This window comes from Leishmania braziliensis, chromosome 16 (genome assembly GCF_000002845.2).
Source record: "Leishmania braziliensis MHOM/BR/75/M2904 complete genome, chromosome 16".
Classification (NCBI taxonomy): Eukaryota; Euglenozoa; class Kinetoplastea; order Trypanosomatida; family Trypanosomatidae; genus Leishmania; species Leishmania braziliensis.
In genome coordinates this window covers 531171-554769 of record NC_009308.2, presented here as the reverse complement: position 1 = coordinate 554769, position 23599 = coordinate 531171, and the positions used below count along the sequence as shown (strand labels likewise).

The 23599-nt window shown below is 61.3% G+C and overlaps 3 protein-coding genes across 3 annotated transcripts; all 3 read left to right on the top strand.

Moving 5' to 3' along the window:
- Positions 1-790: 790 nt before the first annotated feature.
- LBRM_16_1410 (conserved hypothetical protein) lies at positions 791-2590 on the top strand (the record flags this gene model as incomplete). Its single annotated transcript, XM_001563693.1, has 1 exon — positions 791-2590. The coding sequence occupies one exon, from the start codon at positions 791-793 to the stop codon at positions 2588-2590; it is 1800 nt and encodes a 599-aa protein (XP_001563743.1).
- A 2220-nt stretch (positions 2591-4810) lies between these two features.
- On the top strand, positions 4811-10255 carry LBRM_16_1400 (putative DNA-directed rna polymerase I largest subunit; the record flags this gene model as incomplete). The annotated part of the gene is made up of 1 exon (XM_001563692.1): positions 4811-10255. The coding sequence occupies one exon, from the start codon at positions 4811-4813 to the stop codon at positions 10253-10255; it is 5445 nt and encodes a 1814-aa protein (XP_001563742.1).
- A 2969-nt stretch (positions 10256-13224) lies between these two features.
- Positions 13225-23274, top strand: LBRM_16_1390 (conserved hypothetical protein; the record flags this gene model as incomplete). The annotated part of the gene is made up of 1 exon (XM_001563691.1): positions 13225-23274. One exon carries the CDS (start codon positions 13225-13227, stop codon positions 23272-23274), a length of 10050 nt encoding a protein of 3349 aa, XP_001563741.1.
- Positions 23275-23599: the final 325 nt, after the last annotated feature.

The window sequence follows — 23599 nt, the reverse complement described above, 5'->3', positions numbered from 1 at the left end:
TCCACTTTTTTCCTTTCCTTCCTCCCGCACACGGACGCACCATCGACCGGCTTACGCATCCTTCGTCGTCGTGAGTAGTCCCTTTTAATGCTCTCGTTCCCTCTCTCTCATTCATTCACTCGCTCGCTCACTCGATCTCATTCAACTCGCCCTCTTGTCGCCGTATTACCCGCCTGTTTTTCGTGAGCGCGCGTCCTCACTGCCGCCATCGCAGCCTTTGAGGGAAACGCGCCCGCCTAAATCCTACCGCTCGACTCTCTCTTGCTTTCTTTTCCTCTTCGCGGTAAAAGTACAGCGTTTTTTCCCGCTGTGTATTCATCAGTCACTCCCTCTCGCCGTCGCTGCTGTGCCGTGCTGTCCCCCTCCTTGCCCAGGTATTCATGCCTAGCATTGCGCCCCCTCCTCCTCTTCTCCCTCCTCTCCTCTCTCCACCTTTGGCTGATCTCTTACGCGTCGTGTTTAGTCGCTCGTCGCCTATCACTGGGCGTGTAGTGCGCTCTGACTCCTGGTCGACACACACACACCCCTCTCCCTCCCTCGTTTCTGCAATTTGAGTGTCGATCTGACCTGTGTGCGCGCGTCACTCTCTCATACACTCCAGTGAGCGGCACTTGACACGCGTGTTGGAGCACCATCGCCCGCGCCAGCAGTTGCCCTATTAGGATAAGCGGCCGTGCTGCGGTGTTGTTTGCACGGTTGTGGGCGTGCGTGGGTGTGTGTGTGTGTTGGATGCTTTCGGTGAGTCTCTACGTGATTGCAGCTTCATCTTTTCCTTTCACCGTCAGCCATCATGAATTTACTCAAAATCTTCCTGGCGCTCGCCATTGCCGCCGGTGCAGTGCTCACCTACCACTTCGCCTACTTCCTCGGGCTCATCACGTATGGCGTGGCTGTGTGCGGTGTGTGCAACTGGTGGATGAACGCCTTCATGCAGGCAGGCCCACGTACTTCACGACAAATTCCTCAGCACCCCATCGCGTACTGCCAGCAGCTTTCCGCATTGGAACTCAGCAAAGCTTACCGTGAGGGGCGGCTCAGCTGCGTCGAGGTCGTCAGCACCTTCATTGAGCACATCAAGTCCGTGAACCCGTACATGAACGCGTTGGTCTTCGACTGCTTCGACGAGGCCATGAAAGCGGCTGTCGAAGCGGACCGCGTTTGGTCCGCTTGGCGGGAGCACAAGGACCCGAAGCGTATTCCCAGCTGGTTACTCGGCGTGCCGTGCACTATCAAGGAGTCCATGAAGTGCCGCGGCTGCCCCAACACAGCTGGCAACCCGAAACGCCGTCAAATAACATCCGAGGTCGACAGCCCGGTCGTGAAAAACTTCCGGGACGCTGGCGCCATCATCCTCGGCGTCACCAACACCAGCGAGCTGTGCATGTGGTACGAGAGCTCCAACTACATGTACGGCATCACCAGCAACCCCTACGACACTCGCTGCCTCGTAGGGGGCAGCAGCGGCGGCGAGGGAGCCGCTGCCGGCGCGGCCTTCTCCACCTTTAGCCTTGGCAGCGACATTGGCGGCTCCATCCGCATGCCAGCCTTTTTCAACGGCGTCTATGGACACAAAGCAAGCCCGCACTACATCACCAACATTGGCCAGTTTCCAGCTGCCAAAACGTCAGCGAACCACTACATGACCACAGGCCCTATCTCCCGCTTTCCGGAGGATCTCATCCCGCTGTCGCAGATCGCTGCACGTGGGGGCTTCCGGCTCGACCCGGTCGTCTACCCACCGTGCTCGCCGCTCAAGAAGGTGCTTGACCTCCACCACCACCCGCTGCGCGTCTACGCGCTAGAAGACTACGGCCTCTCGTTCGTTCGGGTGTCGGAGAGCCAAATCGAGGCCGTGCACGCGGCAGCAGAAGCGCTTCGCGAGCGCTACTGCGCCAAGGTGACGTACATCAATGTCCGCACGCCGTCGCGCTCAACCGGCGGGGTCGTACCGCCGGAGTTTCAGCCATTTTCCAACACCTTATCCATGTGGGCGTCGGCGCTGACCAAGGATCCGACAGAGTCGAAGTTCAGCCTGTGCATGTCGCAGGGCCACATGGGAAGCATCAGCTGGTGTGCCGAGGTGGTGCGCTGGCTGTTCGGCCGCTCACACCACACGCTGCCTGCCATCGCGCTATGCACGCTGGAGACGCTGGATCTGGCCTTGCCGCAATGGTTGAAGGCCAAACGCGAGGAGGGGCTGCTCCCCTTCAAAGTGGGACTGGAGTCGCTTCTGGGCGTCGACGGCATCATTATCGCTCCAACGTTTCCGTCGGCTGCGCCGCGCCATCATTTCCCGCTGTGGTGCCCATTTCAGTTTCAGTACACCGCCGTCTTCAACGTCCTACAGCTGCCGGCGACCGCCTGCCCCGTCTGGCCTGGTGCCTTCATGGCCAACAGACGTAAAAGCGTCTCCATCCACGAGAAGCGCTGCCAGAAGCTACCGCCCGACTTCCACCTCCCCAAGGGTGTGCAGGTGGTGTCTGCGACAGACCAGGATGAGCTCTGCATCAGCGTGGCAATTGCCCTCAAGGACGCTCTTGGCGGCTACCGCTACCCCTCATGGGCGATGCTCGAGGGCACTGACTACTAAGCAAGAGTGGGACTCGCGGAAATGGAGAAGTCGGACTATAATGGAGGATGAGGACGGCGCTGAAGAAGGGACGGAGAGGGGCTCTGAGGGGAACCCAATGACGCACATGTCCTCGCTGTAGGGGGGGGGGGAAGCTGACGTGACATTCATTCCTCAGTGTCGACCGTCTCCTCCTCAGTTTTGCAGCGATGTATGGCGTCGCCTTTGCTCGCTCACTACCGTCGTTTTATTCAGGTCTTTCGCCATTCTCTCTCGAGTGGTGCCTTTGGGTGCGTATAGAGTTTTCTCCTCCACTTCTCCACCATAGAAAATCGCCGAGTCGACGGTGTGTGCGCCTGTCTGTCTGTCTGGCCTGTTCAGATGAAGAGCGGGATGGGGAGGCTCGACGTTAGAGACAGGGGTGGGGATAGAGAGTGGTGAAGGTGTCGGGTATGGTTGAGTGCGTTGTGGTAGAGCTATCAAGAGAGGAACAGCGGGGTGGAGAGTGGTCGATCAGAGCAGCGTGGACGAGGATTTACAAGACAGCAAGGCGCGGGTGGCCACGTCTCTGTGTGTGTGTGTGTGTGCGAGCACCACCAGGGGAGCCTGGAAGTGGCGTGTAAAGAATTTGTTCAGTTTGGCGACATTCTGGCGTGGGCTGTCGTGGCGCTGTGAGCGTTGCTCCTCCCGCCGATTTCGTCGTCACCACCACCACCCCCCGCGCCGCTTCTTCGCCTGGTCGTGACTCATTGCTCACTCCACAGGTGTGTTGCTGAACTCCTCTCCCCCCCCCACATTTGCGTGACGTGTGGAGGGAGAACGGAGGAGGGCGTTTTCGGGTGTGCAGTGCGCGCGCGTCTCTGTCTGCTGCACCTCCGCCCGCTTTGCTTCTTGTCGGTTGTTGAACAAACACAAAGGAAAGAGGAGACCACTTTCTCTTGTCGCCACCCCCCCCCGTTGTCGAGTTCCCTTCTCCACCACCTCACCCCGTCTCTTTCCTGTTCACCGCCCCCTTCGTCCCCTGCGCAGTTCTTCCTTTCAGTCCCCGGCTGCCCTCCTACTCCTACTCCCCCTCCCCCCACCGTCATCCCAACTCTGCCGCGCGTCCTCCGCCCAGTCCGCATCCGGTGCGACGCCTCAAGCTGTTTGACCAGGACATGTGCCATTGCTCCTTTTTCAGAGCCCTAATTTCTCTCTCTCTCTCTCTCTCTGTAAGCGCTTTCGCTTGTTGCACTGTATTCGGTGGCTCTCTGATAGGGACTGCCTGTTGGTAAAATGCACCTCTGCACGCGACGCTGTGGTGGTGGCGGTGTCGATGACATGGGCGGCCGCTTTGTCGTCTTCAGCGACGCCGACTGCTCTGTATGTGCGCCTGCGTGGTATTAGGTGAATTCATTAGTGCACGCGCCATGGTGGGCCTCGCTGCGTGGGTGTGGTTGTGCTTGTAGCTAAAAGTACACCAAATTCGGCGCTTGCTTAGGGGAAAGTAGTAGGTAGGTAGGTAGGTAAGGCGACGCCCACCCCCTCACTTCTTAGCGGGGCATTGCAGCGATGCTAGGTGGGGCCAGAAAGGGACGAGGAGAGAGGAAATAAGGGCAGGACTGGTGAAACTTGGGCGGTCGTTCAGTGTATGGGTAGTGATGGGCAAGTGTTGGACGATACACTCTACCCCCACCAACCTCACAGCCCTCCTCCCTCCCCCACCGCGTCTTTCCTCCTTCTCTGCTCCTTTCCTCTGCTCGTCGCCGAGGCCACTGTGCGCGGAGAACATCCGCCATCGCACGCACGGCTTACCAATCGCGCTCTTGACTCTCGTTGTCGGCGTGGGCAGCACCTCTTTGCATTCTTGCGCGGTGCTGCTCTACCTCGCCCTCTCGCTCGCTTCAACACGCCCTCTCACCCCTTTCCTCCCTTCCGCTTCTCTGACGTGTGCCTCCCTTTATAACACTCACCCACGCACGCACACACACACACACACACGCACACACACAAGACAGCAGTGCAGGCGGGTTGCGAAACGTGTTGCCTCTCCACTCACTGTGTTGTTGTCCCGCTCGCTCGTTCTGTGCGTGTGTTCCTTTCACCTAACCAACGACTAATCAAGGGGTTAAAAGTTTAAGCTGTAAGCGACGAACACTGGCAGACGTCTCCTCCCAACACACGCACACACGCCAACTACTATTCATTCTGCTACCCCCCCCCCTCTCTCTCTTCCCCCCTTCTCTCTCCTCTCTCTAGCAGATGTCTCTGACCACTGCTTTCCCCTTTCATGCGTACGTGGGAGATCTGCGCACGCGCACCGTCCATGAGCGCAAGAGCGGTGTTTCCCTCTCCCTCATGACCTCGGAGGACATGGCACGCCTCGCATTGGTGGAGGTGCGCGTGCGCTGTGGGCAGGAGGATCGACTGGCGCCGTGGGCTCCGGCCGTTCGGCGGGACGGCACTTACGCCACGTTCTACGACACGCGCATGGGCAACTTTGATGCCCGCACGTTCCCTCCGCAGGCGTGCTCGACGTGCTGCAATACGCTCAACTCCAAATATGGCAATGAACGCTGCCAGGGCCACTACGGGTACATCAGTATGCCGCGTCGCTACCCAAACGACCCGAACCGCTCACAGGAACGCCTTAGTGTCATTAACCCACACCTCACCCAGGAGGTGGAGCAGCTGCTGCAGGCCGAATGCTTTTTCTGCCACCGCTTCCGCGTGCCCGAGTTCGACGTGATCCGCTACCAGCAGGCACTGCGCCTCGTCGACTGCGGATTGATCGGCGAGGCACTGCGGTTCCTGGACATGGTGGCAAACGCCCGCGGACAGGACATGCGCAGCCGACGCCGCCGTGACGCGAACGAGACCGTCATCAACGACATTCCTCTTATGCTGGATCACATCGACATGCAGCTGCGCCGCCGCGGTGCCGCTGCACCACTTCCCCCTGGGGCTACGGCAGGCAAGATGGGGGCCCGCGGCGATGATAGAGACACCGGTGCAGCTAGCGTGTCGGCGCACGTGAATGGCAGCGGTGACGGCTTCCTCAAGCCGGTCTTGGACGTCCGCAACGAGATCTGCAAGCAGGCACTGCGCAGCTTCCGCGAGTTTGGCAACGTCTGCGCGCACTGCCAGGGCATCTCACCTCGCATCACGACAAAGAATGGACACCTCTTCTTCTACTTCAACAAGAAGAACGCGGACTTCAACGTGGCAAACGGCGGGCTGACAGTGACGCAGCTGCGGGAATGGGAAGAGATGAACCGTCGCCAGGGGCGCAGTCATACGTACTTCCGCACATCGTGGGCGCGAGAGCACATCAAGCAGCTGTGCCAGCGCGAGTCCACCATTCTTGCAGCCCTCTACCCACACCTCGGTGAGGCCACCCTAAGCATGCCGTACGCCTGCTCGCTCCCGTCAATGTACTACTACAAGGTGTTCTTTGTGGACAAGCTGCTCGTGCCGCCGCTGCCCCTGCGCCTGTCTTCGGGCGTGCAGGTCTCCGAGTCCGGCAGCATTGTCCCTGACGCCGGCACACGTGCCCTATCTGATGTCCTCCAGTTTGTCGAGCAGATCGAGGCGTACTACGTCCTCGCAAACAACTCCACCCCAGAGCACAACCTCGTCAGCACAGCACAAGAAATTGCACAGGAGCACAACCTGCGGAACTTGCAGGCCAAGGTGGCGGAGGTGTACACCAACGTGCTGGAGAGCTTTGCAAAGAAGGAAGGCCTGTTCCGCATGCACATGATGGGCAAGCGGGTGAACCAAGCATGCCGTAGCGTCATCTCACCCGACTACTTGCTGGAGCCAAACGAGGTGCTACTGCCCCGCCCCTTCGCCCGCGCGTTGACCTTCCCGGAGCTGGTGTGCAGCTACTCACCAGCGCGCATGCTGTTCCTCAAGCGGTGCGTCATGAACGGCCCAGATATGTATCCGGGCGCCACTCACCTGGAAATTAGCCTGACGAGCGGTGAGACGCGCTTCGTGGACTTGCACGTGCCGGAGCTGATTCGGCGGCAGCACGCCATGAAGTACTTTGCGATGGCACAGACCGGCTCCCTCACGGTCCACCGGCATATCCTCGATGGCGACCACCTCATCTTCAATCGCCAGCCGACCCTGCACAAGGTATCCATGATGGCATATCGTGCCAAAGTGCTCTCCGGCTTGAAGACACTCCGCTTCCACTATGTTAACGGCAGCTCGTACAACGCCGACTTTGACGGGGACGAGATGAACATTCACGTCGTGCAGAGCCTCGAGGCAAGGGCGGAGCTTGAGTGTCTGATGGACGCCAACCTCAACTACCTCGTCCCGACGTCTGGCAAGCCGATCCGCGGCTTTATCCAGGACCACGTGGTCGCCGGGGTGCTGCTGACCCTCCGCGACAAATTCCTGCCGCACCACACATTTGTGCAGTTTGTTTACAACGGCATCGCACCGTACATGCAGAAGCACGGCAACCCGCTCAGCCCGAACGCAACGCTGACAGAGCTGATTCCGATGCCCGCAGTACTGAAGCCGCATCCCTTATGGACGGGGAAGCAACTCATTTCTGCGATTGTCCGCTACGTGACTGGCGTGGTGGAAAGTCGTGGCGGCACGCGCAAGAGCAATGGTGTCAGCATGCACGGCACCTCTCTCATCCAGCCGAACACCTACACCACCACGGACCCCCACACCGGTGAGCTCGTTTCGGCCTCGCGCAAGTGCATGGAGGATGGCCACGTGCAGTTTTTTGAGAGTGAGCTCATCACCGGCATCCTGTGCAAGAACCAACTTGGCTCCTGCAACCTCTCCGTCGTGCACGTCATTCACGAAATCTACGGGCCGCACATGGTTGGCGTGCTCTTCGGCGCGCTTGGTCGCGTGCTGTCTATGAGCCTGCAGCGCGAAGGCTTTTCCATTGGCATGGATGACATGATCCTCTTGCAAGAGGAGCGGCGTACGGCGCTGCTGCGCGAGCTAGACAATGCACCCCTCAGCCTCCCCGACGACGAGGCGAGGGTGATGCCGGTAATCATGGGGATGGCGACAAACCTCCAGAAAGAATTCGTGCCAGGACGCATGCTGCGGCCTTTCCCGCAAAACCAACTGCTGACCATGACCATGTCGGGTGCAAAGGGTAGCAACACGAATGCAATTCAGATGTCGCTCGGTCTTGGCCAGCAACTCTTCGACGGGCGCCGGGTGAAGCGCATGAACTCGGGCAAGACATTGCCGTCGTTCTTTGTTGCGGAGAAGCGAGCTCGCTCGCTGGGCTACGCGATTGGCCGCTTTACCTCCGGCATTCGACCAGCAGAGTACACCTTTCACGCCATGGCCGGTCGAGATGGGCTCATCGACACGGCCGTCAAGACCTCCCGCTCTGGTCACCTGCAGCGGTGCCTAGTCAAGGGTCTGGAGAGCCTCGTCGTGCAGTGGGACCACTCCGTGCGCGACGCCAACGGCAGTGTGATACAGTTCCTCTACGGTGGTGACGGGCTCGACCCGATGCGGACCTCGTCCCTGCAGGCGTGGGAGGTTGTCAAGGACAACTGCGTCGACCTCGGTCGAAAGATGAACGTGAGCACTGGCGTGATGACGGGCGAGGAAGAGGCCGAGGCGGCGGCGTTGCGCAACAACCATGGCAGCAAGCGCGAGCGCGCCTACGAGACGGCTGCGGCGATGCGTGCGGCACAGCGTGCATTGCTGGAGGCGGAGGCGCAGCGCGACCCACTCCCTGCCCACTACAAGGCGAGTCTTGACACGTACCTGGAGACCAAGGCGCAGTACCCGCTCTTCAAGAAGGTGTCACAAGTCGCACGATGGGCCAAGAACGGCGTCTTGAGCGAGAAGCTGCGCGAGAAGCGTGAGGAGAGTATCCGGTACTACCGCGACGTCATGACGGAGCTAACGACGCGGCGGCGGGTGCGGGCCTACTGCGACGCTGGAGAGCCCGTCGGTCTGCTGGCGGCTCAGGCCGCTGGAGAGCCGTCAACGCAGATGACGCTCAACACGTTCCACAGCGCCGGGTCAACTGTGACGCACGTGACGGAGGGTATTCCGCGCCTTCGCGAGCTGCTCATCTACGCCTCTGTGCAGAAGGTGGCAATTGTGGTGCCGGTGGAGAAGGCGACGGAGACTGACGAGGAGGCGATCTCGCGCATTCTGCAGGCCGGCGTAGCGACACGGCTGACAGACTGTATGGCCCGCGTACCTGTTTCTGCGGCTGCCACCGCGGCCACGGACAGCGGTGCCACGACGAGGGCGCACACGACCCCAGGGTACCACTACCACGTCACCCGCAGCGCCGAGGGCACGCAGGTGACGGTTGCCCTCCTCTTCTCCAAGGTGCTTCTTGTGCGAAAGCAGCACACCATGTGCATGTCGCGAGCCGAGCACCTTCAGTCTTTTACACAGACCCTGAAGAGCTTTGCCCGACAAGTAGTGACTGCACTGCGGGGTCGCTCGAAGGACGAGCGCGAGGGCGCCTGCGGACCGATGCGTGGGACGACGCAAGACCCATCTTCTCAGGTGGACGACAGCGGCGCTGCAGCCGGCGGCGGTGGCATGAGTGACAACGACGACGACATCGACGAGCAGTCCACGCAGATGAACACGCCGGCGCTTGGGGCCGCCTTGGCGCCGTCTGCCACTGGCAGTGAGCTTGGTCGGGATGACTTGATCCCAGAAGGGGACAACGACGGCGGTAGCAGCGCTAGTGACGAGGACGATGACGAGGAGGTGGCGGACGCCGCGGACGGCTCGCGGCATCGCAAGGGCGGCAGCGGCAGCGGCAACAGTCCCCTGTGCAAGAAGTCTCGAGCAGAGGAGGACGACAACGAGGAGGAAGACGAGGACGGCAACGGATCGCTCTGGAAGAGCTCCAGGAACGGCGGCGTCAACAGCGAGGTGGCTGCCACAGCATCCGGCACGATGAGCTACGACTGCTTTCCCACAATCTGCGTCATGTACGGCAGCAAGAAGTACCGGGTCGAGATCGCGCCGCTGCTGCGGACAGCGGCCACCCGCGACGGCGTTGTGGCGCTGCCGGAAGATTTTTTCATAGTGAACGTGTCGATACAGACATCAGACCAGGTGGTCGCCGTCATCCCGGATGTGCTCGAGAGTGTGCTGGTCCGACAGACGTTCCCTTCGTGGCTCACGCAGTTTGACGCCGTCTCGTACACGCGCAAGGCCGAGGACCCGACGTGTGGCGAGATGGTTTTCCAGGGCCCCGCGGCGACCATCCGCAGCGTGACGGCGTTCCTCGCCCTCTTCACCGTCCGCGCACGCGCTATCAAAGTGAAGAGGGCGCGGTCCACCGACATCCGCGACATGTGCACCTCCTTTGGCGTGGAAAGCGGCTACAAAGCTCTCTTCGATGAGCTGGAGAAGCTTTTCAAGCGCTACTCCGTCGACTACCACCACCTCACTCTCATCGCCGACGCAGCGACGCACCGTGGCATTTGGGAAAACTACAATTTTACCGGTGTCATCTCCCACAGCGCCAGCCCGCTCTTCCAGATGACATTCGCGTCGTCAAAGCGCTTCCTGCACACAGCCCTGACGCGCGGCATCAGCGACGAGTTGAGCTCCATCAGCTCGGCCATCATGGTTGGTGAGCGGCCTCGCGTCGGAACAGCACTTGTCAAGGTGGGCCAGGACCCACAGATCTTGCGCGATGTCATCGAGAAGAACCTTGCCTGAGGTGGACAGCGCGTGCACGCTGTACTCTACGACCTCCTCCCCTTAAAGCGCACTGACGTCTTGGCGTTAGTTGTTGTTTCCGCTGCTTCACGGAGGAGCTTGTGATTTGATTCTCCTCGGTACGAAGGCGTATCTGCGGCCGTTTCACGCGGTGCGCACCAGTTGGGAGAGGTGTTGGGGATGGCGGCGTGCGACTAGGGGGATGTATGGGCGCACCATCGTTTGCTCTTGCTGTTGCTGCGTGCGTGTGTGTGTGTGTGTGTGTGTGTGTGTGTGTCGTTTCTGATTTTTATGTTGGTGAGGCCCTTAAGCTTGGCGCTATGGAATAAAGGCACCCCCCCCCTCCCTCCCTCTCTTACCAGTGGACGTGAAGGAATCTGTGAACGTGGCTGCATACATGGACAAGTCTCTCTCTCTCTCTCTGTCGCTTGAATAGCCCCACCCGCTCAGGCACAGACACGCAGACAGCCCCCCATCGCACGGGCGTATGTGGGGGCTGTCAGTCGATCTCTCCGCCAGAGTATCCATCGGTCGGTAGAGTACAGGTGGGGAGTTTGCTCATGAAGTGCCGGGTGGGGGGAAGGGAGGAGGGAGAGGAGCCTGTCTTGCCGCGTAGTTCTGTTCTCTCTTTCTAACGCTATGAGTGCTGAAGCTCAAATTACTGTGTTCGCACAATTTGTTCGTTTCTGCGGCCTTCCGCTTCGCAACACAAGCGCGTATCGTCGACTACCCACACGCACCCATGCACACCCGCAATGGAGGGAGGAAAGGAGGAGGAGGAGGAGCGTAGCGCTCCCTTGAGTAAGCCTTCCATGAAGGAGAGAGTGGAAGGGTGAGGGGAAGCAGCGGAGAGAGTGGAAGAGGGAACACGGTGATGTCTGCTCTTGGTGTTAGAGTTGAACACGGCAACTCCGCCGCTCGCCTGCACCTGGTACCGCAGCGGACGCTCCATTATCGCCCATAAAGATGGTCTCTCTCGCGCCTTTATCCTCCTGATAGCTCTTCTTCCCCAGTCTTCTACAAACCGCACCGCATCGAGGTCTTTAGAGGAAGTGGACGGTGCCCTCCACGCGCTCCTCCCCCACCATCACCGTTCCTCTTACGCATGTGCGAGAGAAACAGAGGTGAGGAAGGCATCGCACAGCGAGATGGCGTGGCACATCAGACGCACTCTGACATGTTTGGCATTCATTTCGCCTGCTGCCGCTCTGCTCCTCTCAGCGACCCCACTCAGCTCTCTAAATCCGTCTGCACGGTAGTGCCCCCTGGACTCGTACACAAGTCTGCCCTCGTGATACCTGCGACACCACCACCACCCCCCCCCGCTCCCCCGCCCCAATCTACCGACCTCCGCTCACCTTCTTCCTTCCCCCTCGCACCAACTCTCCTGGCGCTCGTGTCGGGCGTTCTTTTGCTTTCACTCACGTCGCAATGCACACGGTGGGAGAACACCTATCACGGAGCTGACACGCACACGGCACACCCCCTCGTCCCTTCATCCTCGAGTTTGGTGCGCGTCTGGTCGAGTGCCGGGCGATTACGTCGTGCGTGGAGTCCACTGCATAAGTACATCTCAGCCCCCCCCCTCCCTCTCTCGCTCTTGATTCTCTTCACATAATTTAACGCACCTATTTTCTCCGCTTTGCGTGTTCAAGTGTGTGTGTGTGTGTGTATGTGTGTGTGGGTGTGTCTGCATTCCTCTCTCTCTCTCTCTCTGTACGTACTGGTGGCGCAGGACGGAAAGGGTCTCTAAGGCTGACTCTCAGCTCATGGGGGGAGGGGGAGCATTTGCGTGCGGTGCGTGACGAATAAAACGCAGAGTCGCCCTTCGCCTTCTCGAGCATCAGTGCGCTTCTCTCTCTCTGTACAGTTGTGCACTCATGCGGCCTCACCGTGTGCTCGTCTGTGCGCTCACAGACGCAGCCGTTGCGGCTGCGCGGGCGCCAACGACCCCCTCCCTCTTTGCCCTTGCATCCACCACTGCCAGCTCCGCCCTGTCAGCGGCTGCTGCACTCCACGAACAGCGACGGCCGAGGACGGAGCAGAGCAGGCCCAACTTTGCACCGCGCCGGCCTCGCTCCTCTGTACGGAAGAACTACACTAAGAAGGGAGCGTCGGATACGCCGGTGCCGGAGCAGGCAACGACGGCAAGCCCTCATACCATCCAAGTCCCCACAATAGATCCAGAGCCGCGAAAGTCCGCGGCTGAAAAAGCGCAGCACCAGCACGTAGGGGATGCTTCACCACTCAAGGTGACAGAGGGCGAGGCAGCCAATGTAGCAATCACCGGTGGCAGTAGTGGTGACACATTCCCCGCACGTCCGATGTTCGGCACCGGCCGTGACGCTGAATGGAAACAGGAGCGTCTACGTCTCGCAAAGCTGCGTCATGGCCTTCTTGTTGGCGCTCACAGTGCCCTGCAAAGCACTGCCGGGGAGGATTGCCGGGCCCACGCACCGCGTCTTTCTTTCGAATCGCTTGACATAGCCAACAAGAATGCTGCCCAGGTTGCACCCAGCGGGGTCGTTGAAAGCGACCCTGTTATCCCACTGGCAAGATTGAGGGTCACGCTACCCTCACCTCCCCAGCGTGCCGACAACTGCGGCGCCACCTCCTCCCCATCGGCGGCGCCGCAGTTGTCGGTAGCCGAGGCGCTTCGCATATTCGCCAACACCTTTGCTTTGACACTTCACTCAACGCCTCAGCAGTGGCGCACGCGCGTCAGCGCCACCACCGCACCGGCCCTGCCTGTGTTTGCCAGCCCGTCTTCGATCCCAATTGCGGGGGCAGCGCTGTCCTCGTCCTTTCTCTGCTCACCATTGGCGATCGTCGCCGCGCCAGTAGCAGTAGGCTCAGTTGCACAGCGGGCCATAGCCGCCGAGGAGACGGCACCGCTGCGGTGGCTGGAGACCTCCTTTCTGGATCTGTGTGAGCGCCTCCTGAGGGAGCTCTATGACGGACATGCAAACATGACGCAGCCGCGCGATCTGCTCAGCAGTGTGCGCGACCAGGCTGCTGCCGTGCTGCGCGTAATCGATAAAGAGTGTCGTGCCGCCAACAGCCACGTCCTCCGCATCATGCAACGGCAGTGCCGTAGAGACGCCGCCGTCGCCGCGACAAGGGGCGGCAGAGCCACCGGCGCCCCCCCTCGAAAGCGCAAGTTGTCTCGAGCACCAAAAGACACGAACGTCGAGGACACCTTGCAAAACACCCTCGAGCGCGTGGGACAAGAGCTGCACCTGGTCCACGCGTGGATCATTCATTTGTGCGGTGACACAGCTGTAGCAGCGGCTGCCGTGTGTGTGGCGCGACGCGCGCTCCGTTGGGAGGCGCTCCGCGGTACCGTCGCTACCTCAACCGTAACGCTAGACGATGTCAGGTGGTGGTTTGCAGTGGCCCTGTTAGAGCACCTGCACACCCAGTCCTACTGCTTTCACCATGCAAAGGCTGCCGCGGTCGATGACATCAGCGCTGCTGACGGTGGCAAAGCGAGGACGCCACCTGTCATCGTGGAGGCTCACCACCTTCGCGGCCTTGCTGCTCTCGTCGACTTTGCGATGGCGCAGCGTCTGGAGGTGCCCCTGCTGTACACTACGCAGCTACACAGTAGCGGGACAGAGACGCTCTCGCTCGCCGTTGCAGCACAGCAAGAGGCTCTCCTGGATGTCCTTCTAGTTTACCACACTCTCCTGCCCACCTATGCGCTTCTGTTGCCGTCGTATCATCGAGCTGTCGTAGTCGCCGCGACACCGAGCACCATATCATCCAAGCGACGCTACACCGTGGGGGAGGTAGACTTGGCCACCCCACTCGAGCCTGTGCTGGCTGATGACGAGGTGATTGCGGACGCGAATCAGCGGCAAGTGCATCAGGCGATCGCGGCAGAGACAGAGGGCGGCACAGAGGTAGAAAATGGAGATGGCAGTGAGAGTGATGCGGTGCGGAAGCTGGCAAATCGCTGCGCCGTGGCGGCATCGCCTTTGCGAGTCTGGGATGTCTTGGTCCAGCACTGGGAGTGGCAGCAAGAGCAGGTGCGCAGCGAGGGTGCCGCAGCAGCTGTGTGGTGGCTACGAATGCTGCCACTGTGGATCAGCACTGCCACCGACGCACTGGAGCTGCGCCTCATACTTGTCAGCAGCAGCAGCAGCGGTGGTGGTGGTGGCGTCACGGATGCTCTGCGCACCGCGGAGCCCATGAAGGTGTTGGTGCATCGCGCAGCAGCGCTACTGCACGACGCGTTACGTTTTGACCGGCGCGACTATGAGCAAAGTCGTGGCGTGCCACCACCGCTCACGACGAGGTCGGCATCCGCAAGAAGCGATGCATCGCCCCTTGGCGACAATAACGGCGCCAGCCGCAGTGGCAAGGCGGGGAAGGCCGGCGAAGCCAGCGGCTCTGTGACCGCAACAGCAGGAGCAGCAGGGAATAGGGAAGGACGTGACGCCCTGGACGACGCCGACGAGATCGCTGCCGATGCCCCGCCGCCGTTGCGCCGACAGCGAGGCAAGCGCTCCCTCTTCTACAAGTCGCCGCACGAAGCTGATGGCGTCCTCGTTCGAGAGAATCAGGACACGTTGACGAGGGGGTGCAACAACGGGATGGGCAGCTCGACCCGGTCGCGCTTCGAGTCGCGCAGCCGCACTGGTGCTGGTTTCGCAGTGAAATCTGCTTCCTTCATCCCAGGAGCTTTTGGTAGCACTCGCCGTGGCGCAGGTGGTGATGTAGGGGGTGCAGCTCACCCTCGCCATGGCCGCGCCGCCTCGGCGTCTGCTGGGGCAGAACGCAACACGAGCCCCATCTTCCAGGCGCTGGTGCTGTCGAGTGAGTCGCCAATCATCCTCGGCACACTCTTCCGCCTGGATGCAGTGCGACGTCAGACCTGCTTTGAAGAGGCCTGGGCGGCCACCGTTCACGCCCAGAGCAAACTGTGGCGCCTCCTGTACGCCCTCCCTCCAGCGGCGGGGGCAGCGAGCGAAGCTGCCAGTCACGAGAAGGCCAACCGCGCAACTTTGCTGCGCAACTCTCTGCCGGTTGCCGTGGTGTCTCTGGTCAGCGCTGCTGCAGTGGCGATATCTGGCGTCGACAACCACTCCAGCCAGTACCGCGCTGCGGCAACCCCGTCTTCCCCAGCCTCAGCGCCAGTACAGATTCAAGAGGAAACACTGCGGCGGGTGCTGTGCGCACTTCAAAGCGCGCAAGATCAGCTCGGCCTCTCGCTCTTCGAGTCGCTCCATCATCTTCTCGCCGCCGTTGCCCAGGTCCTCCTGCGAATCGAACGTGTGAGCGACAGCACGCCTAGCTCGCCTCGGATACCGCGGGAATTCACCGCTGGCAAGCGAGCGCCTCTCGACCACGTGCTCCAGCGCCAAGCCTTCATACACGTTCTTACTATTGGGGCCACAATTCTTCTGGCAGGGAACTCGCTACCGTGGGAGAGCGCGCAGGCCGCATGGCAGGTGCAGCAGCAGCTCTGCTACCCACGGATTGAGTTCCAGCCAGGTGCCGCAGCGCCGCAGCTGCTGCGTCCGCGGTTCGTCTCGGCTGCCATGGATAACTTCGCGGTGCAGTGGACGAAAGCCATCGCTAGGGATCTGTCGCTGCTGCACATATCGTGCCGGCAGCATGCTGACGTAGTCCTGGCCAACGCACTGGAGAGCCTCCGTGTCTTGCAGACGTCGCCCACCTCCGCGGCGCTCCCGCTTTTTGCGCAGCAGGTGACCGCGGTCGGCCTACTGCGCTCTCTCTCGGTTCTCGCGGGGCAGTGGCGCCAGTGCAGGGACGCCACACAGAAGGGGTTCCGCTTGCACCAAGTGGCAGGCCTGGCCGAGGTGAGGCAGGAGGGGGTCAAGCAACTCTACCAGGGTATCCTCGACCTCCTGCGTGACGATGGTGCATTGCGGCTGCTCTGCTGCTATCCCGCATTCATCGGAGAGCTGTTTGAAATTCACGTGCGCCTGAAAGCTGACCTCGCGCCACTGACGGAATGGGCAGACACGCACCTCCTACCTTCAGTGCTGCCTGTGGTGGTGGCAGGCCTGCAGCGGTCCCAGTCCACGCACAACGCTGCCACGCACGCCGACGTGTGCGAGGCGACGCTAGGATTGCTCTCTCAGCTCTCTCGCTACGCCGCGAACCCGAAGATGCCTGTAGTGGAGGTTGTGCGGACGCGGTGGAATCAGGTGCTGCTCCAAGTGAGCCTCTACTGCATTCGGACGGCAGGAAGGGGCGGTAGAAAGCGGGCCCCTGACTACGGGCTGCCTCCGCCAGTTTTGCCGAACCTTGACGACATCGCAGCGCCGCTGCAGCAGCAGCATGGAGCTGACTCCGCGGCGACAACCGCTGCGGCCGCAAGGCAGTGGGTAGAAGCCTTCACCGGTGGTCGCGAGCCGTTGTTTCTCGCGCTGCTCGACCGCAGTGAGATTCTGTTGAAGGCGCAGCGCGGCATGCAGTTTCGCACGATTGAGGTCGCCGATGGCACGACATCGGCGCTTGCGGCGTACATCGCAGCATGGGATCAGCAGGTGCGGTTTGGTCGGCGCGTCTGGGACACCGGGCGGCCAGTAAGTCATGAATACAGTGCCGATGACCCAGCATTCCATACGAGCGAGCTACTGGCGCATCTGCAGGCCACCTACGAGGAGGTGCAGGCGTTCAGCAAGATAACCAGCCCCGCCCTCCGCGCCAGTGCTGAGGAGACGCCGTTTATGGCGGCGAAACCCAACAACACTCGACAGCTGGGCTTTCTCGTACGGTTCATGGAGCAGCACCTGCGCGTGCAGGAGCGTCTCTCCCGCCTTAGCGACGATGAGTTGGAGTCCTTCATGCTGCCTTGGCGTAAAAAGGATGTGTCGGTGCCGCCCGCCGTGCAGGCCGTTCCGAGACCGTCGCCGTCGTCCCCCTCATCCAGCTTCACCGCCTCCGCGGTTACCGTGAGCGAGACCGCGCCACTGGTGCTGCTGGACTTTGTTGGCTACCTCAGTAGCCGAAGTGTGTGGGCAATGGTGACGTGGGCATGCAACATTGCAGAGACGGTCGTGAGGACAGAGCTGAAGCGACACCGTCACATCCCTGAAGCCGTGCAAGCGGTGGCGACCACAGCAATTCTCTCGCAGCTGCGCGCCGTGCCGGCGCCCCCCCGCGGCGTCGGCAAGCCCCCGGTGAACATACTGAGGGCACTGATCGGCCTCTCCGACATCGTGGCAGGCACCACAGAGTCCCTCCTTGGATACCATCGCCGCTCTGTGATTCGCGGCCTGGTGAGCAACCCGACACGCGATCAGTACCGCGTGGTCACTTTTGGGCTGAAGCAGGCCACCGCATACGTGCAGGAGGAGGCACAGCAGTACCAGGGGCTGGGCACGCAGGAAAGCGACGCACGGGGCGGTGATGCATCGGCGTTGGCTGACAGCGACACCGCGGAGGCCTTTGAGGGAGCAGAGAGGAGAGAGGAGATGGAGGAGGCTGACAGCGCAGGTGGCGCGTTGCACTTTCGAATGAACGCCGATGGTACCATTGACCGCACCTGGCTGGCTGCCGGCGTTCTTGGATTACCCGCCCCACCGCGGCAGCAAGACGTGGGAATCTACTACGTGAAAGTATGGGCCGCATACGCTGCTCAGCAGCGACTCCGCGCGGCAGCAGGCGAAGAGTCGACGGCGGTGGCAGCAGCCCTGACCCCGTACTTGCGCACCGACCTCAACCGTGAATATCGGTTCTTCCTGAGCTGCCTCGTGTGCCTCATCGACGCCAGCATGGAGTCTGCGTTGCTCTACCTCCGCCGCCTGCAGGGCGACGGTGAAGAAGACATCCGCCTTCTCGTTGAGGCCACCGTTTCAGAGCTGTGTCACACCGTGTCGGCGACTATCCACTCACTTCTCAGCCTCACTCCAGAGGTCCGCCGCGCATGCTGTCAGCGGGAGGAATCAGAGCTGCTATGGGCCTCTCTGTGTATCATCTCCACAATCAGCGCCGTGGTGCCGCGCGACCCGCAGGAGCGCCTCTTCACACCGCGGTGCACAGACGCCATCGGGCGTGTCTTCTCGCTCACACGCCGGCTGGTAGACGACGCGATCTCGATCAGGGAGGCCCCAGCGGCCACCAACGACGAAGCTGACTCTAATGAAGCACGAGATGGCGCTGCCATCAGTGAAGCAGGCGCCTCTCTCGTGCGCCGCCCGCTCTCCACAGCGCTAGTGCGCGGCGCGCAGCTCCTCATGCGGGACCCCCAAAGCTCTCAACGGACGGCGATACGCTTGGCAATGCGCCAGCGTGAGCGGGATGACCTGTCAGCCATCCTAGTTGCGCTGCAAGTGTTGGTGAAGTCCGCCGCCGCGTACGAGCCCGGTCGCAGCCTCCTGCACTACGTCTGGGCACGGCTCGCCGCGGAACTCAGTCAGCCATTGCTGGACCCTTCCGCGGTGACGAGCAATGCAACACCAACCGAGTTGAACGCTGCGACAACAGTCATCTCGCGGAGCGAGTACGACTCCGTGCTGCGCGGGCTTGCATCCACGTGCGCACCGCTGTCACCTAGCTCTGTCCAAGGAGGGAACCTAAAAGGGGACGAGACGGGTGACGGTGCCGCCAAGTCAGCGTTGGCGCTGTCGAACGTCGGTGGGAGCGCCCTGGCGGAAGCGGGGCTGGTCGTGTGCGATGTGGCCGCTGCCGTGCGACATGTCGTCGAGGACGCCGCCGGTATTGAGGAGGAGCGAAGGCGGTGTCTGAACACGAGCGCCAACGAGGAGGAGTGGCACTATGCCGGTGTCGTCAACACGAGCGGGGCCGCCTCTCCTGCCTCGAGCGGTGGTCTCACATCGCCACTACTGCAGTATCCGGACCAAGATATGGCATCAGAGCACCCCACCTTCAGCGTTACCGAGGCGATGGAGAGCGGCGCAGTACCGGTGACAGCCATCGTTGACGCCGTCATTGCACACGCCGCGGCCACAGTGCGCGCCGCTGGCGGGCGCTCTTCGCTGGACATCAACTCCCTTCCTGGTGTGGAACGCTTTGGGCCAGCTACAGCTGGCGAAGTAGACGACGTCAAGGACGATCCTGCGGCAGCCGTCGGTTTCCTGCGCCTCGTGAAAGAGTTTCAGCACCACGTGACGGAGCTTCTCTCGCTCGTGCCCCTGCGTGACATCGTCGCACGGCCACAGGCTGAGGTGGTGTTTGCCTGCATGAGCCTGCTGCACGGCACCGTCTCCGCTGCCGCAGAGGACAGGGTGTGGGCGCTGATGACCACCAAGTGGAGAGCTGAGCTACTCACCCCAAGTGAACCAACCTTTCTGCAGCTTCAGGCGCTCGAGTTGGCGAAGGTGCGTGAGCTGCGTGCAGTAACACTGCGGGACTTGCGGTCGGTAACCGAAGCGCACTCTCATGACAGTGTTAATGGAGTGGGTCATAGAAACAGTAGTAGCACCTCGTACAGCTCGTTACCGTGGGGTGCCTCTGTGGTCGACATGTTTGCTGCCACCGGCCGCGCGCCGAAGGCGGGATCTGCACAGGCGAATGACGAGCTGAGTGTGTTGGCAGCAGCAGAGCGCAGTATGCGGCACCACTGGTGCGCTGAGGAATTTGACCTTCCTCGCCACGATGATGTGTCGCGCTTGTTGTCCAACGCTGGTGGAGCCGGGAAGAGCCCGCGGAACGCAGACAGGGATCGCCGCTCTCAGCAGCAGCAGCGTAACGGCGACCGTGCGAGCTCCTTGGAGTTTGACCTGCAGGCAACTGGCATGGCGTCACTCGCAGCCATGCCAGACCCGATCCCTATCCCGGTGGTGCTCACCATAATCAAGGTGCTTAGTCGGCGCCCTGTTAAACACGCCGTACCAGGTTTTCCAACTGGGTCGGCGCATACCTTTGATGCTCACGGCGGAGGTATGACACTCCATCAAATCGAGATGACAGCCTCGTGGCTAGCCAAGGGCGGCAACAACGGCAGCAACGTGGATGGGGAGAGCAGACAGGACTCCGAAGTGGCGCCAGACTCCTTTACGGCGTTTGCTGAGGTGTTTCTGACATACACAGCGCGCGCATATTGGCTGTTGCGACCGCGGCTGGATGACAGCGCATGGGTTGTGTTGGCCATCATGGAGAAAAGCATGGCCGTCTACCCGACGGACAATGGTGTGCGGCAGCGAGAATGGGACCGAGTGTGCCGCCAGTGGCGGCTGCCGGTGAGCCTCAACCACGCCCAAGCCGTGGCTGGGCAGTTCTTCACCGGGGAGCAGCGGCGCTACATCAAAGCGTGGACAGCAGTGCTGCGCACAGCGGCCTCTGGCAAAGATGTATCGACGCCGGTGAGTACGAAGAGGGTCGAAGGCGCAGAGGAGGTGACAATGCTCCGGTACTTGCAGGCGGCAGCCCTCTACCTTCACTTGCTGGCGATGACAATGCTCCTCCTCTCACGTCTGGGCATGTTCGGCGACCTGCCTAAGGCCTCCATCGAAGTGGTGCGCCGACGAGTGCAAGCACAGGTGCTGCAGCATCGCTCACCGGGCAACCGAAGCGCCGCCGCCGCCTCAGTGGTTTCGAAGGAGGCCTTGACGCGTGAGCTTACACGTATGGCATTGGAACGTCAGACACAGCCACATAACGTGAACCGAAACCTCTTTGAGAGCGCTATGCTCCAACTCCTGAATGTGCTGTGGTGTGTCGTGCGACACGCGGACTCGCTGACTCACACGGCCACCGACGTGGTAGTGGCACGGCTTCAAGTCCCCGACTCGGCTGCTTCGATGGGATCCCCAGTGGCTTCTGCAGCCGCTATCGTCTCCTATGCTGATCACCTGCGCATCATGGTGGTCGGGGTTGTGCAGGACACGCTGGACATGGTGACAGGTTTGGGGTATCGAGTGCCAGCGATGCTACCACACCATGCCGTGAAAACACTTCTCACGAGCGGCTTCTCGTGTGAACCACTGACCTTGCGGCTGCCGGCGCATCGCACGCCAAGTGCCGCAACCATAGCGGGATCGAGTGTGCACAGTGGCCACTCCTCCACGCACACAGACCACACCAACAGCGGCTTATTTGCACCGGCAATCAACGTCATTGCAACACACCTTAGCGCCACCTCCTCTGGGCCCTCGCCGATGGGACTTGACGCTGCGCTGCTCCCCACCCCTACATCGGTGGGGACGTCGCTGTCGGCCACAACTGAGCTTGCCGTGTCAAACACCTTCAACCCCGTCGCCCGACCCGAGCTGTTTGTGGGCAGTCCGACAATGTTAGCGATATTAAGCCCACAGTTTGTGCGCAGCACGATCTGTAGATCGCTGGAGACCAACGTGACCTCCTCAACTCTCCTGCCTGTAGCCTCCGCTCTCGAATTCTACCTCTCGCGCCATGGTGTCCCATTGGCGCCGCTTCTGGAGGCAACCACAGAACTGCTGACGGCCTGCACGCTGCGTAACAGCGCCGTTCACATGTACTGTGAGCGCCTCGCCAGTGAACTGACGTCACGCAAGGAGTTCCGCCAAGCCTTGGCGCCGCCTACAATCGCCTCAGCCGAGCAAGGTGCCGCCGGGTCCATCTCCAACGAAGCTGTAATATCCTTCCTTGCCGCCATTGCGCGACGAGACGTGCTGGTGACTAAGAAGACGCTCGCCCATCTCCTGCACTCGGTCATGCGGATGCGGCCGGACGTGTTCGGACAACCGCCCACAGAGAACCGCCAGGGCAAGTTGACTCTGGTGCAGGTGGGTACGACGGTCGACTCCGCTATCGACACCACAAACCCCCTCTACACACCCGCGCAACCGGCGGTGAAGCGGGGCAGCAGCAACGCAGATGTCCCGCGCGACTCGGCCGCAGTGATGAACGCCTTCAACCTGGAGAAATGGAGTGACGCGACAGTCATGACGCACCGCAAGGCCCTGGCCGCGCTCACCATCTCCCTCCCCACAGTGGTGGAGGTGGCCATGCACATGGATTGGATGCGTCCGCTGGACTCGTCAGAGTGGCGGCGTGCTATTCAGATGCTCAAGGCCGCTGACGAAGCGCGGCGTGAACGGGTGGCCGTGCACCGGTCACAAGTGCAGGCGGCCATCCAGCAAGGGCATGTCGACGCTGAAGAAGAGGGCGAAGGCGGCGGTGGCCAGAAGCGGCAGCGCACCGACTCGTCGGCTGCTGTGGCTGGAAAGTTGGACGCGTCTCTTCACCTGGAGGACCCGTTTGACTTCGCTGTGGGGGTGCTGCACTTGCGCTACGCACTGCGCAAAATTGTGCACGCCTCGCTGCGGCGGCTGCTACACCAGCAGGGGCCCCGCGTACTGGCGGATGTGGCGTCCATACTGCAGATGGTCGACCCTGCCTTGCAGCGAGGGACGACAGCGTCTCAGGCGTCCTCCTCTGTCGCGAGGAACCGCGACGGTGGTAAGCGGGGCGGACACACATCGTCGTTTTGGGTGCGTAGACCGTCCGTGAACGGCACTGCCCCCTCATCAGAGCAGCCCCGTCTGTTTGACGGAGTGCTGGCCGGTACGACACGCGTGTTGCTCTCTCGTGCGGTGCTGTGCGCACAGGCCATCGGCTACGACAGCACAGGAGCGGCGCTGGAGATGTCGCCGCGCAATGGCTCGCCGAAGTCGCAGGAGGCACAGCCAGTGTTAAAACTGCCAGTCCCAGCGCTTCAGCCCTCTGTAGTGGAGGCCGCCATCTCAGCAACGGCGAGCACTGCTTCGCACGACCTCCGCAAAGGACGCCACGGGCAAGCAGGGCAGAGCACTGGAAAGATTGGACAGCTCAGCAAGGAGGAGAAGGCTACCGTGCATCAGCGCGTGGAGCTGGAGCGTGACGCGGCGACGACGGTGGGACTGACTACGGCTCAGCTGCCACTGCAGAGTGTGCGGCGTATCGTACGAGCGCTGCGTTTCACCCGCCGCCACGTGGAGATGAAGCAGCGTAAGCAAGAGTATCACAGGCGGCGGGGGAAGCGCCAAGAGAAGCCCCGCTTCAGCACCAGCGCCGCATCCGATCAGGTCTCTGGCGGCTACGCATCTCTATCGGTGTACTGACTGGCGCGCCCTCTGGTGCCACTTTTGCAGGCGAAGCGCTGCCGTGCCTCAGTCTAAACTAATGAAAAACAAGCGGAGAGAAAAGCGCCGCTGTGTATACGCACGATGCCGCCGAGGTGGAAGGTGCCCACTTTTTGGTAGGGGGTGGCGCTTCTCCATTCATCACACCTCACTGCAGGCTCCCCATTTCCTTCTGTCCTTTCCAGCTCTATACTGCTCTCTGTGGAGGCTAGGGCAGTAGGCGTATTGAGCGGAGAGCGGAGGGCTGAGCTGAAGACAGGCAAGTTGAACGTGAAGAGAAGGGGAAAAATATATGGCGACAGGA